Genomic DNA, 13,469 nt, shown 5'->3' with positions numbered 1-13,469 from the left:
AGATGGTCCTCCACCGGGCAGCTGTAGGTCTTCCCCATCCTGGCCGCGGTCCTCTGCAGCCTCGGGCTCAGACTCCTCATCTGCTCCAGCACCGAGGTGAGGAACTCGTGGGAATCCTGCTCGGAAAAAGAAGCAAAGTTCAACGTAGGGGAAGGCTTACGGAGCACACGCCGTCCGAGCAGCTGCTCACCTTCTGGCCGAGGTCTCCGAACTCCGGAGCCCACCTGGCGACTTCCCTCTTGAACTGAATCAAGAGGCTGGTCTTCAGGCGCAGGTCGCTGGAGCCATGAGACTGCTTGATGTCCATCAATGTTCTGAGGGAGAAGGTTTCCTTCTGTTCATCCACTGCGAGACCTTTCGGGTTTTCCGTTTTTACTTGGACTAAAGTGGTGAAACGAGCGCAGGGTTTGCCATACCTGATCGGCATGGCCTCGGGACTCAGACTCCAGATGTCCCTCTGACAGGCGATGTCCCTGATGAACTCCTGCAGCGTCAGGAGGCTCTGCAGGCTGGAGTTCATGTAGCAGAACTGCGCCGGGTTGGGGAACCTGAAAAGCAGGCACCACAAGTCAGAAGTCCCACAAACCCTGTGATGGTATGTCTCTGGGGTCGATGTCGGGAAGTCCTCACCCGAGGGATCGGAACTGCCTTGTCAAAGCAGCGGTGCTCCGGTCCTCTTTGGGAACATTCGGATTCTGAAGGGGTTTGTCCTCCTTTGGCCCGCTTGAAGATAATGCCGATGTCGACGCCTTGTCCTCTTTGGGGATCTTTGATTTCACCGATGTCTTTTCTTCTTTGGAGATGATTGACGGAGGCGGCACCTTCTCCCCTCTGGAGACCCTCGCCTGAGGAAGCACCTTGTCTTCTTTGAAGGCCTTTCGCGACAGGGTCGTCCTATCGCCTTTCAAGACACTTGGTTGAAGAGAGGTCTTGTCCTCTTTGACGGCTCTCTGTTGCAGGGAAGTCCTGTCTACTGTGGCGACCCTCACTGACTGGAGGGGTGTCCGCTCACCTTTATTGGCCTTTGCTTGAGGGAGTGTCTTGTCCCCTTTGCTGGCTCTGACCGACTGGAGGGGGCTCTTGTCACCTTTATGGAACTTCTGGCTCAAGGGCACCCTTTCTCCTTTCACGGCCTTGGGTTGCGGAGGTATCACGTCCCCGTTCGAGACCTTCAGCTTCGACGATGCATGGTCTTGTTGGGGTACCCTGGGCCTGGTGGGCGGCTTCTCCTTCTCCAGCCCGATGTCCTTGTTCACCCCCCCTCCGAGGCCCCTGAACTTTACCCTCTCATCCCCCCAGAAGCCGGAATAGCCTAGCTGAAGAGAAGATGTGACGGCTTCACCCTGCGGGAGGCTGTCGAGGGGAAAACATTCAGCACGCCTTCTCCGATGCCGCCAATCGAGCACTTGTATGCTGACTTGTATGCCTGTCAGCACACAAGTGGGTTGCGGTACTCGTGTCAAACGCAGCCCTGATGGGCCAATCGGAGCTGGCCGTCGACATGGCATCCCTACCTGCTCCGAGAACTGCCGGTGCGTCTCACCCCGTCCACTTCCGCATCTTCGGGAAGCTTCTTCTTGCTCCTACCACTGCAGCGCAGGCAAAGCATTGTCGCCAGCGCTTGTCCTTGCCATCATCTGACTCCCCCGCTGGGCTGGGACAGTGAAGAAGAGGAGGCTGCAGGCGACCCGGTAGATGCTGCTCCTTCGCTCAATACCCACCGCTAGCATCAGTGACCAAGCCTTCCGCTTCCTTTTGTCCTCTTGTTTCTTGGCGCAGGAGACGCATTGGCACTCTTAAACTCACGTGCCCGCTGTGAGGTCGGGCCTCACACACATGCTGTGAGGAGGGGGCGCTGTGATGTCGCATTGGGGTCCCGGCACCCCCGCGACATCACTAAGGGGACGGCAACGTGACATCGCGCAGACGTTAGCGCGCCCGAGAGCCCGGGAAGGTTCATTTCACAGAGATACCTGCCAACTCCTCGCCATCACAGGGCCTTTCACAGGGGGCGCTGTGGTGTCCCAGCATTTGCCACCTGGATTCATCCATCTACCCCCCCTTGGTGGTGGAGCGAGTCAATCACGTGTCGTGTGTTGCTTCTGAAGTTCACAAAGTATTACGGAGAAAATTAAATTTTATTTATGTAATGAACTCATTTTGAGCTTTGGGCTGTCAGAGCGTTTAGCGGAGCCTTGACCTGAATTTTAAAAATAAATCGGAAAAAAAATCCCCATGTCAGTAAACATTAAAAAGTAAATATTTGCAAAATATCTTCATAAATATTTATTTTACCTGGTTTATGGGACTTCTGCTCCTGAACTTCTGCGCACAGCATCTGCAAATCGGGACTTTACCGGCTGGCGGGTATACCGGCTTATTTTGAGCGGCGAAAAATAATAAATATGATTTTATTTAACATTTCAAGATCACAATAATCTTCCGACTTACGACTAAAATTAAAAAAAGAATTAACGCAAATAAAATACACTTCAATTAAATATTTATATTTAATTTAGGAATATTTAGGAATACTCCCGGCGCTGTCTCGGGCGGCTGCCTGCCAGAGTTTCTCTTCACCTTAGTGCCTCTTTTCTCTACTTCTATTTTTCTATTTACTTCTTCTTGCTTTAGTAACTATTAAGTTAATTGAATTTACCAAAACCAGAGATGTTGCTCCATTCGCTATTTCTCATCTCATCTCATCATGATATATTTTCCCGACCCCTGACCTAGGCAGAAGAACATGGAGAAAACAAACAAAGAGAATGTATTGTGGAGAAAATTGAAAGAACCACAGAAAGAACCCAAGCTGGAGATTATGGTGTTAAATGATCACAGAAAATCGATTTATTAAATCTGGCCTGCGCTTAATTTCATTGAGCGCCTCCCCCCTCCCTGCCAACATGGTACGGCCCGTCCTGTCTCAGTGGTACGTTCCGCCAGCAGCGGGAAGACACCGCGATCACGTGACCCGAGCGGCGACACGTGATACGTAGCTTAGTAACCGTTAATATCCGGTTTCCTCCGACCGAGCGTTCGGGGACGTTTAACGGCTTTCCCGGGCGTTTATCTGCTGTTTGCCGGTAAGTAGGAAACTCCCGGGCTCTCCGGATATCCCGGCGAACGGAACCCCGGTGCGGGGAGGCGGGGTTTTACCCCGCTATCGCTCCCGGGGCGGCGCGGACCGTGCGCCGGTTAGCTTGGGTTAGCATCCCCTGCTAGCATGTCGGTATTTGTAAACAATGAGAGACACGCTTGCTAAAAGCGAAACCGCGAGGAAACCGCGGGGTTTCTGTCTTGGTCACGCCGGATACGGCACCCTGGTGAGGCTATTATGGGATGTACGGCGTGTAGTCGGTGTCCGAACCGGGGTTCTGGCTCCCCCGGTGGGGGTGAAGCGGTCAGCCGTTGGCGTGGCCCGGTCCCGGCTCCGGGTCACGGAGCTCCACTCTCGGCAAAGGGTGAATTTACTCTGATTACTCCAGATAAAGTTGTACAAAGAAATCTTTCCAACCAAAGCCATGGAGAGGCTCTTCAACGTGTGATGTTTAAAGACACATTCAGTCATTCATTCATTCGAAACCGCACATCCTGCTGGAGCCCATCATTGGACGTTCGCTTAATCATTCAATTCGTAAATATACACCCAACTGTGCACCCTTTCATTCATTTGGAGACATAAAACCAGTCGCTCACTCATTCACGTGTCCCAGAAACATTCATTCGCCATGGATGTACCACCATTCACCCTGTCATTGTCCAATCATGATGAGACAGATGTTCACCCTCTCATTCACATTTCCGGTCAAACTAAATATATGGAAATTATACGTTTAAAAATAAAAGTGCCGTTTGACTTATTGTTTGATTCATCAGTTTCGTGTTGTGTTTCCAGAAAATGTTGTCTTCTGAAGACGGGTCTAGACGGTTGCCGTGGTAACTGAAGGACCACGTTTGGGGTGCACAGCGGCCCGCTGTGAAGGTCCTGACCTGTAAGTCTGACCCAGAGCGCCCCCTGGTGGCCGGAGGACCAAAACAACATCACATGCTGTTTGTTGGTTGTTCACTCTCTGACGCTCTGTTTGCAGCTGAGGCCGCCGGTCACACACACACACACAACTAACACACACACATACACCGAACACACACACACACGTCCACTCACACCCCAGCGTCTGTGTTTGAACTGAAGAGCAGCAGGATGCCGGGGAGAGCCAGCGACCAGTTCAAGGCAGGAGACCTGGTGTTTGCCAAGATGAAGGGCTACCCACACTGGCCTGCCAGGGTACACACACACACACACACACACACACGTGCACGAACACTCATACACACACATGCAGTTGTGTTAAAATCCCACGTGTCTCTCAGATCTGCAAGTCGGACGATGGCTACAAGAAGAAAGTCCCAGTCTTCTTTTTTGGGACGCACCAGATGTACGTTGGGTGACACCGCCACACCTGTAGGATGCCGATTGGTTGCTTTTGCCAGACTGACGTTGTGGCTCCTCCCCTCCAGAGGTCACCTGCCCCCTGTGAACATCGTACCCTACGTGGGGAACAAGATGAAGTATGGCAGCGGCGTTCGCATCCGGGGATTCAGCGAGGGGATGTGGGAGATTCAAAACAGCCCCGGGGTCGGCAGCAAGCCCAAGGTGTGTGTGTGTGTGTGTGTGTGTGTGTGTGTGTGTGTGTGTGTGTGTGTGTGTGTGTGTGTGTGTGTGTGGGAGGGGGGTTGGGGGGGGTTGGGTGCAGCAGCAGCTTGATGGCACATGCCAGTGTTTAGTTGCAGGAGGCTAGCTGCTAGCACCTAGTGTTGCCTATGCAGACGCCAGTCGTGTCATGTTATTAGCATTAGCCTTGTAGTGTTTACTCCCTGTAACCTCAGGGTGTGTGAGTGTGAGTGTGTGTGTGTTTGGGCTGCAGCTGCTCAATGGAGCATGCCAGTGTTTAGTTGCAGCGGGCTAGCTACTAGCACCTAGCATCACCTTCTCAGGCGCCAGTTGTGTCATGTTGTTTGCATGAGCCTTGTAGTGTTTTCTCCCTGGAAGCCCAAGGTATGTGTGTGTGTGTGTGTGTGTTTGAGGTGAAGCAGCAGCTCGATGGCGTAGTGTTTAGTGGCAGGGAGCTAGCTGCTAAAACGTTGCATTGGCTTCACAAGCACCAGTTGTGCCATGTTGTTAGCATCAGGCGTGTTGCATTTACTTCCCCATAAGCCCAAGGTGTGCGTGTGTGTGTGTGTGCGTACCTGCGTGTGCCTGTGTGTGTTGGTGTTTGGGGTGCAGCAGCAGCTCAGTGGCACATGCCAGTGTTGAGTTGCAGGGAGCTAGCTGCTAGCACCTAGAATCGCCTATGCGGGTGCCAGTCATGTCGTTAGCATTAGCCCCATAGTGTATACTCTACCTGTGGTCCCTTAGGGAGCCGCCAAGATGGCCGAACTCGCTCTGAAACCCCCCAAGGCTGCACCTGGGAAATATGGGGTCAATCCCAAAGCTGGCGCCGGTCGCGGTCGCCCCCGGCGTGGCAGACCGCCGTCCGCCGCCAAGCTCGCCGCCGTCCAACCTGGACTGCCGCCCCCGCCGCTTCCGTCACTGTTGCTGGACGCAGAGGTGCCTGCTGTCAGAGAAGAAGCCTCTGGAGATGCCGGTGTGAACGTCCAGGACGTTGCGGTCGCTGCAGAGCTGCCGGCATCCTTGGATGGAGGCGGCGAGGGAGCTCCTGCAGGCCAGAGGCCGGAGGTCTGAACATCCGTTTCAGCCCATAAACACAACTCCGTCCTCCAAGAAGGCCGATCATCTCGCGTGTCTCCTGCAGGTCCTTGTGCTGGTGAAGAGGAGGAAGAAGAGGGGCCGCAGGTGGTGGAGGACCATCCCCGGTAACGAGCTCGGCCTCTGTGAGAACCTCAGGCGTCTGGGACGCCGGTGCTCACGGATTTATTCTCCTCCATAGTGAAGACCGGGGAGTCGGTGGAGACGCAGGGACCCGAGAGGAGGACAGAGGAGGAGGTTCCGGGAGCAGAAGAGAAGGACGAAGGGCAGACCGTGCAGGAGACGTCTACAGAAAGCGGAGGGATGAGGAGCACCGAGAAGGAAGAGAAGCCCGGCGGCGCCGCTGAGAAGAAACCACGCAAGAGGAAGCCAAAGGTCGCCTTGGAGGATCGGCAGGAGAAGAAGCAACCCGAGAGGAAGGCGAGGAGCATCCAGAAGCCGCTGGTGCTGAAGAGGAAGTACACCAGGAGAATAAAGACCGCCGAGAGCGAGGCGGGGGGGGAGGTGAAGAAGAAGAAGAGGAGGAGGAGAGGAACTGTGCTGGAGGGGGAAGGAGGGGAGAAGATGGGAACAGAGGAGCCGCCCATCTGTGAAGGTTCTGAAGGAGTGATGGAGGAAGGAGGGATCAGGGTGGTGGAGGAGGAGGAGGAGAAGAAGCAGGCAGGAGGTGAAGGAGAGGCGAGGAAGAACGAGGAGGAGGCGCCGGTGGTCAAGAAACGAGGGAGGAAGAAAGCAGCGAGCACGGAGAAGAAGGTGAAGGTGAAGAAGGAGCCCAAGAAGAAGGAGCCTGTGGAAGGAGGGACAAAGAAGAAACACTGGAAAACCATCAAGAAGGAGGAGAGGATGAGACAGGAGCTGATGAGAAGAGTCGAGGAGGCCAAGAAGGGGGCAGACGGTGGGGTGGAGGTGGAGGTGGAGGAGAAGATGGAGAAGAAGGAGGAGCCGGAGGTGAAGGAGAAGGTGGAGGCGACCCCACAGGTCAAGGAGAAGAAAAAGAGAGGCAGGAAGAAGGTCGTCGCCGTCCCAGAGGAGGACACATGTGTCCAGGAGACACACCTGGAGAAGGAGGACAGCAAAGAAGATGGTGGAAACCTGAAGAAGGCCAAGAGCTCCAAGAAGGTGCAGGAGGAGCGGACGGAGAAGAAGTCCGAGGCAGGAGCCAAGCCAGGCAGAGGGAGGAAGAGGAAGAAGGAGGAGGAGGAGGAGCCGCTGGAGACGGAGAAGAGAGGACCAAAGAAGAAGAAGAAGATGGTGGAGGAGGAGGAGGGGGAGAAGGTGAGGAAAGGAAGAGAGGAGCAGGAGGTGGAGACCAGAGGAGGGGTCAAAGACAGCAAGAAGGTGAAGGAGGTGAAGCTCGAGGGCGAGGGGGTAAAGAAGAAGAGGTGGAGGAGGAAGAAGACGGACGTGGAGGACGGGAAGAAAGACGAAGGCGACGGAGCGAAGAGGAGTCAGGAGGAGGAGACGGGGGTTGTGAAGAAGAGGAGGAGGAGGCGGAAGAAAGACCTCGGCGAGGAAGGACAGATGGAGGAGAAGGACGGAGACGTAGAAGTAGGAGGTCCTGAAGACGAGGAGGTGAGATCACTGCGTTCTTCCTCCGGCTGTGTTGAAAATTAGCGAAACAAACAAAAAACAAAAAAAACTTCAAAAATGGCCGACAGATCCACCAATCAGAAGGAAGAGAACAGTCAGGTGACCTGGACCTGAGTTCCTCCTCAGAGTCCCTCGCTGCGCTGGAAGCAGTACTTGTACACGTTACACGCGTATTCTCGTACATGTATTGCAGTACTGCGTGTGTGTTCTGTTTTGTCGACCAAAGAGTGAAATCCTGACGTGGGGTTGTGTGTCGCCTCAGCGCCAGCGCCGCCTGGCGGCCCGGAGGGAGAGCCTGCTTCGCTCGCTGAGGGGACTGCTGAAGGCCCGGCGAGGAGGCCGGAGGAAGGAGACGTCCAAGGGCGGACAGTGAGACGCTAAGCTAACCCCTCTTACTCTTGTCCCAGTGTCCACTGGAGCTTCCTGTCCAGGAGCCCACCCCTTAGCTCGCCTCATTTACAGTCAGCAGGGAGCTACGCAAATTTAATGCTAATGCTACCTCTTAAAATCAGAGAGACCCATGCCAATGTGCAGAGGACGCTAATGCTAACTCTTAAAAACAGACGAAAACCTGACTATGTGGGTAGGAAACTGACACTAATGCTAACCCCTCACCCTTAAAACCAGTGTAAAACCTGCCTTTGTGGGTTGGAAACTATCAGTCATGCATATGCTAACCCTTAAAATCAGAGAGAAACCTGCCTGTGTGGATTGGAAACCAATGCGAACGCTTATGCTAACCCTTAAAACCAGAGAAAAACCTGACTTTTGCGTAGGAAACTGACACTAATGCTAACCCCTCACCCTTAAAACAAGTGAAAAACCTGCCTGTGTGGGTTGGAAACTGACGCTAACGCACATGCTAACCCTTAAAACTAGAGACACCTGCCTATGTGGATTGGAAACCAATGCGAACGCTTATGCTAACCCTTAAAACCAGAGAAAAACCTGACTTTTGGGTAGGAAACTTCACGCTAATGCTCACCCCTCACCCTTAAAACCAGTGAAAAAACCTGTCTATGTGGATTGGAAACTGACAGTAACGCTTAAGCTAATCCTTAAAACCAGAGATACTTGCCATAGTGGACAGGAAGCTAAAGCTAACGCTTTCTCTAACACTAGTTTCTTAAATCAAGGAAGAACTTGCCAACATGGATAGCACGCTAATACTAACCCTAGCACTTAAAATCGGCGAGGATCTTGCCAAAGTTGATAGGAAGCTAATGGTGCCCTTAACACTTACAACCAACATGGAAAGGAAGCTAATGCTAACACTAATCCCTCAAAATGGGGAAATTTGCCAACATGGACAGGAAGCTAATGCTAACACTTAAAATCAAAGAGAAATTTGCCAAAACTGACGGCACGCTAATGCTAACCCAAACTCGCTGGGGAGAAACTTGCCAATGGGCAAAGGGAGCTAATGCTAACATGTAAAATGAAAGAGAAACCTTCCAGTCTGGACAGGAAGCTAACGCTAACCCTGATCTTCAGCGACCGGAAGCCTGGAGATGTCGTGAAGAGGAAGAAGAGGGTGGCGGGCGACGCAGCGGAGAAGAAGAAAAGCCCGAAGGAACCGTCGGGGTGGAGGAGGAGGGCCGGCGTGGAGAAGGAGAGGAGCGAGGAGGCGAAGGGCGAGAAGGACGGATGGAAGGCGCCGGCGCCGGCGGGCGAAGCGGACAAGAGCAAAACGGCCGACGACACCAAGGCAACGGAAAAATCAGACGGCGGGGAAAACCAAACGGCGGCGGAGGAGAAGAAGAGCGACGGAGAGAAGAAGGAGGAGAGGAAGATCATCGGAAAGATCGTCAAGGCGACGGCGGGACACGGAGCCAGGATCCAGGTGAAGACCATGATGGGCGGAGCCGCCATGGGGGAGGAGGAGAGGAAGAGGAGGGCGGCCGCCGAGGAGGAGGAGAGGAAGAGGAAGAAGCTGGCGGCCGGCGGCGAGGAGGCCAGAGCCAAAGACCGCAAGGGGGATGGAGAGAAGAAACCAGAGGGAGGGAAGAGAGACGGCAAGGAGGAGAAGAAGAAGAAGACACAGGATGGAGGGACCAGAAAAGAGGAGAAGAAGAGAGAGGGCGGAGCCAAGAAGAGGAGGAAGTCTGATGAGGAGATCAGAGGAGAGGCGGCGGCGAGTGGCGGCGAGCAGAGCGGAGCGGCGGAGGAAACCCAGAAGAACGGAGGGGGAGATGAAGACGAAGGACGGGCCGGCGAGGAGCTTCCAGACAGGAGGAGCTCCAACATGACGCTCACTGACTCCACCCTCCACAGGATCCACGGAGACATCAGGATCTCGCTCAAGACCGAGAACCCGGTGAGATTACCTGGGGCCCGGATCCTCAGCGCTAGCGCGGGGATTATTGGTGTTAGCGTTCAGGATGATTGGCATTAGCACGGGGATTATCGCTGTTAGCATTCAGGATGATTGGCGTTAGCGTGGGGATTGTCGGTGTTAGCATTCAGGATGATCAGCGCTAGCGCGGGGATTATTGGTGTTAGCGTTCAGGATTATTGGCATTAGCACAGGGATTATCGGTGTTAGCATTCAGGATGATTGGCGTTAGCGTGGGGATTATCGGTGTTAGCATTCAGGATGATCAGTGTTAGCGCGGGGATTGTCGGTGTTAGCATTCAGGATGATCGGCGTTAGCCCGGGGATTGTCGGTGTTAGCATTCAGGATGATCGGCGTTAGCCCGGGGATTGTCGGTGTTAGCGTTCAGGATGATTGGCATTAGCACGGGGATTATCGCTGTTAGCATTCAGGATGATTGGCATTAGCACGGGGATTATCGGTGTTAGCGTTCAGGATGATTGGCGTTAGCGTGGGAATTGTCGGTGTTAGCATTCAGGATGATCAGCGCTAGCGCGGGGATTATTGGTGTTAGCATTCAGGATTATTGGCATTAGCACAGGGATTATCGGTGTTAGCATTCAGGATGATTGGCGTTAGCGTGGGGATTATCGGTGTTAGCATTCAGGATGATCGGCGTTAGCATTCAGGATGATTGGCGTTAGCATGGGGATTGTTGGTGTTAGCATTCAGGATGATCGGCACTAGCACGGGGATTGTCAGTGTTAGCATTCAGGATGATCAGTGTTAGCGCGGGTATTATCGGTGTTAGCATTCAGGATGATCAGTGTTAGCGCGGGGATTGTCGGTGTTAGCATTCAGGATGATCGGCGTTAGCCCGGGGATTGTCGGTGTTAGCATTCAGGATGATCGGCGTTAGCATTCAGGATGATCGGCGTTAGCACGGGGATTGTCGGTGTTAGCATTCACAATTATCAGCGTTAGCGCGGGGATTGTCAGTGTTGGCATTCATGATGATCGGTGCTAGCATGGGGATTGTTGGTGTTAGCTTTCAGGATGATCGGTGCTAGCATGGGGATTGTTGGTGTTAGCATTCAGGATGATTGGCATTAGCGCGGGCATTGTCGGTGTTAGCGGATGGGATTATCCCTGCATTTCGTTACTCTGCATCCTTACATGTTTAATGACAATAAAATTGAATCTAATCTATCCGCGTTAGCGCAGGGATTATCGGTGTTAGCATACAGGATGAACAGCGTAAACACATTGGGTGGTTAGGATTACCTTGGGGATTGTCAGTGTTAGTAAAACGGGATGATCAGTACTCGCAGACGGATGGGATTATCGGCGTTAGTGCAGGGATTTTTGGTGTTAGCATACAGGACGATCATCGTAATGAATCGGATTCTTAGCATTACTTTGGGGATTATTAGCATGAGCAGACAGATTTGTGTTACCGTAACCAGATTATCAGCGTTATCAAAACGGGATTATCGGTGTTAGCATACAGGATTGTTGACACATGCGTACCAGATTCAGTGTTAGAGTCCCGGATTATCATCTTCAGTGTAAGGGATTATCAGCGTTAGCATGATTTAGAAGCATTCTGCCCCTCTCATGTTTCCAATAACCATATTCTTGTCCTGGATGAGAAATCTGGAGTGTTACCTCCTGGTGTTGTTGTTGTTATTATCCTAAATCCACGCTCAGCGGCAGCTCCGTCCCACGCCGGCTGCTCCGGATCAGGGATTACACGGTCAGTACATGAGTGGTCTTCTGCGCAGGACATCAGGAGGTGTCTGACGGCGCTGGACCAGCTCAGCATGGTCTACGTCACGTCCCAGCACGTCAAGAGGCACAGCCAGCTGGTGGCCACGCTGCGGAAGGTGAGGGGGAGGAGGCCGGAGGAGGCCGGAGGAGGCCGGAGGAGGCGCGGCGCCCCGCAGGCCGGCGCTAATCCCAGCCGTGTCCGCAGATGCGGTTCTACCGGGCAAACCGGGCGGTGATGGAGAAGGCCTCCATGCTCTACAACCGCTTCAAGAACGCCTTCCTGCTGGGCGAGGGGGAGGAGATGGTGAGCGCCGCCTTCCTGCGCTCGCTGCTGGAGGACAAGGAGCAGGAGGAGGCCCAGCGAGTGGAGCGCTGCAGGGGGACGGAGCGCGGCGACGGCCTGCTGCAGGCGGTGAGGAGACGCATCCAGCCGGACGGAGACCAGAGGAGGGAGGACGGAGGAGGACGGCGGCAGGAGGAGGAGGTGGAGAGGATGATGGACGGAGGAGGCCAGGAGGACAGGAGGCCGGAGGAAGGTGAGCGCCGCTCGCAAATCTCAGCTCAGGCGCTTAAATGTCATGATTATTTATCTGGAGCTCCACCTCCAGGTCCTCCAGGTCCTCCGAGGGCCTCGGTGGTCCGCAGGTGTGAGCGGGAAGGTGAATGGCCGGATGATTGACGGCCGCCTGGCCCGGGTTAGGCCCCGCCCCCAGGCAGGATTAGGATTACGCGCGCTGGATGAATAACGGAGGGTCGGCATTTTCTCCGCTGATAATCTCGGCGGTGCGTTCGGGACGCGCCCGTCATCCCGTCGCTCAGAATAGAATCCGAACCTGGAGGAACCTTCTCTCGGCTCTGATCGACCATCTGTGCCCTCTTCCCCCCCACGCAGCGGCGGTGGACTCTTCCTGAAGGCTGCGGCTCCAGCGGCTCCAGCAGCTCGGACTGAACCACCGGTCCCCGGCGGGGGGGTCCGGACGCCTCCCGCGGGCCTCAGATGACCGACGGCTGATCTCCTCCATCACCAGCATTAAACACGATCTCATTTCCTTTTTAAATACTTTTTTTTTTTTTTTTTTTTTTAATCTGGAGGTCAAAGGTAACCTCCACCCCCCCCTCACACACACACACACACGTCTGTTTATTTTAGCATTTGCTGATTTTATGGTCCGACAGTGAGAAGGTCCTGGCCGATGGGGACGTTTTTTTTTTTCTCTTATGGTTTCCTTTCTTCGGACGACGATGTAAATATGAGTTGTTTTACAGAGATTTTTAAAACAGTGAAAGTCAAAACAGTGTCTGCACCTCATTGTGTGTGTGTGTGTGTGTGTTTGTGTGTGTGTGTGTGTGCGTGCGAGAGAGAGAGAGAGTGTGTTTGTGTTACAGAGAGTGTGTGTGTGTGTGTGTGAGTGTGTGTGCGAGAGAGAGAGAGAGTTTGTGAGAGAGAGTGTGTTTGTGTTACAGAGAGTGTCTGTGTGTGTGTGTGTATGAGAGAGAGAGTGTGTGGTGTTTGTGTTAGAGAGTGTGTGTGTGTGTGTGTGTGTGTGAGAGAGAGAGAAAAAGAGAGTGTGAGAGAGAGTTTGTGAGAGAGAGTGTGTGTTTGTGTTACAGAGAGTGTGTGTGTGTGTGAGAGAGTGTGTGTTTGTGTTACAGAGAGTGTGTGTGTGTGTGTGTGTGTGTGTGTGTGTGAGAGAGAGAGTGTGTGGTGTTTGTGTTAGAGAGTGTGTGTGTGTGTGAGAGAGAGAGCGTGTCTGTGTTAGAGAGCGAGGGAGTGTGTGAGAGAGTGTGTCTGAAAGAGAGAGAGAGAGTGTGTGTGTGTTTGTGTGTGAGAGAGAGAGCGAGAGAGAGAGAAAGAGTGTGAGAGAGAGTTTGTGAGAGAGAGAGTGTGTGTTTGTGTTAGAGAGTGTGTGAGAGAGAGCGAGAGAGTGAGTGTATGTGTGTTATAGTGTGTGTGTGTGTTGAGAGAGAGAGAGAGAGTGTGTGTGTGTGTGTGTGTGTGTGTGTGTGTGTGTGTGTGTGTGTGT

General features: G+C 53.5%; 1 protein-coding gene across 4 annotated transcripts; it reads left to right on the top strand.

The window, feature by feature from the left end:
* Positions 1 to 2,982: 2,982 nt before the first annotated feature.
* psip1b (PC4 and SFRS1 interacting protein 1b) lies at positions 2,983 to 12,735 on the top strand. 4 transcript variants are annotated; one of them, XM_086165557.1, is made up of 13 exons: positions 2,983 to 3,086; positions 3,899 to 3,995; positions 4,092 to 4,288; positions 4,375 to 4,439; positions 4,522 to 4,657; positions 5,420 to 5,740; positions 5,817 to 5,877; positions 5,952 to 7,342; positions 7,623 to 7,729; positions 8,855 to 9,677; positions 11,468 to 11,561; positions 11,651 to 11,981; positions 12,338 to 12,735. In XM_086165557.1, exons 3-13 carry the CDS (start codon positions 4,205 to 4,207, stop codon positions 12,444 to 12,446), a joined length of 3,522 nt encoding a protein of 1,173 aa, XP_086021683.1. In that variant the 5' UTR covers positions 2,983 to 3,086; positions 3,899 to 3,995; positions 4,092 to 4,204; the 3' UTR covers positions 12,447 to 12,735. The 4 variants fall into 4 exon arrangements, with proteins under 4 accessions (XP_086021683.1, XP_086021686.1, XP_086021682.1 ...); XM_086165560.1 differs by having other exon boundaries at positions 11,460 to 11,561; XM_086165556.1 differs by having other exon boundaries at positions 7,587 to 7,729.
* Positions 12,736 to 13,469: the final 734 nt, after the last annotated feature.

Source organism: Fistularia commersonii, chromosome 19 (assembly GCF_037954325.1).
Source record: "Fistularia commersonii isolate RoL2024-O1a breed Wild chromosome 19, RoL_Fcom_v1.0, whole genome shotgun sequence".
Classification (NCBI taxonomy): Eukaryota; Metazoa; Chordata; class Actinopteri; order Syngnathiformes; family Fistulariidae; genus Fistularia; species Fistularia commersonii.
The sequence above is the reverse complement of the archived record's forward strand: the minus strand, read 5'-3'. Positions and strand labels throughout refer to the sequence as shown.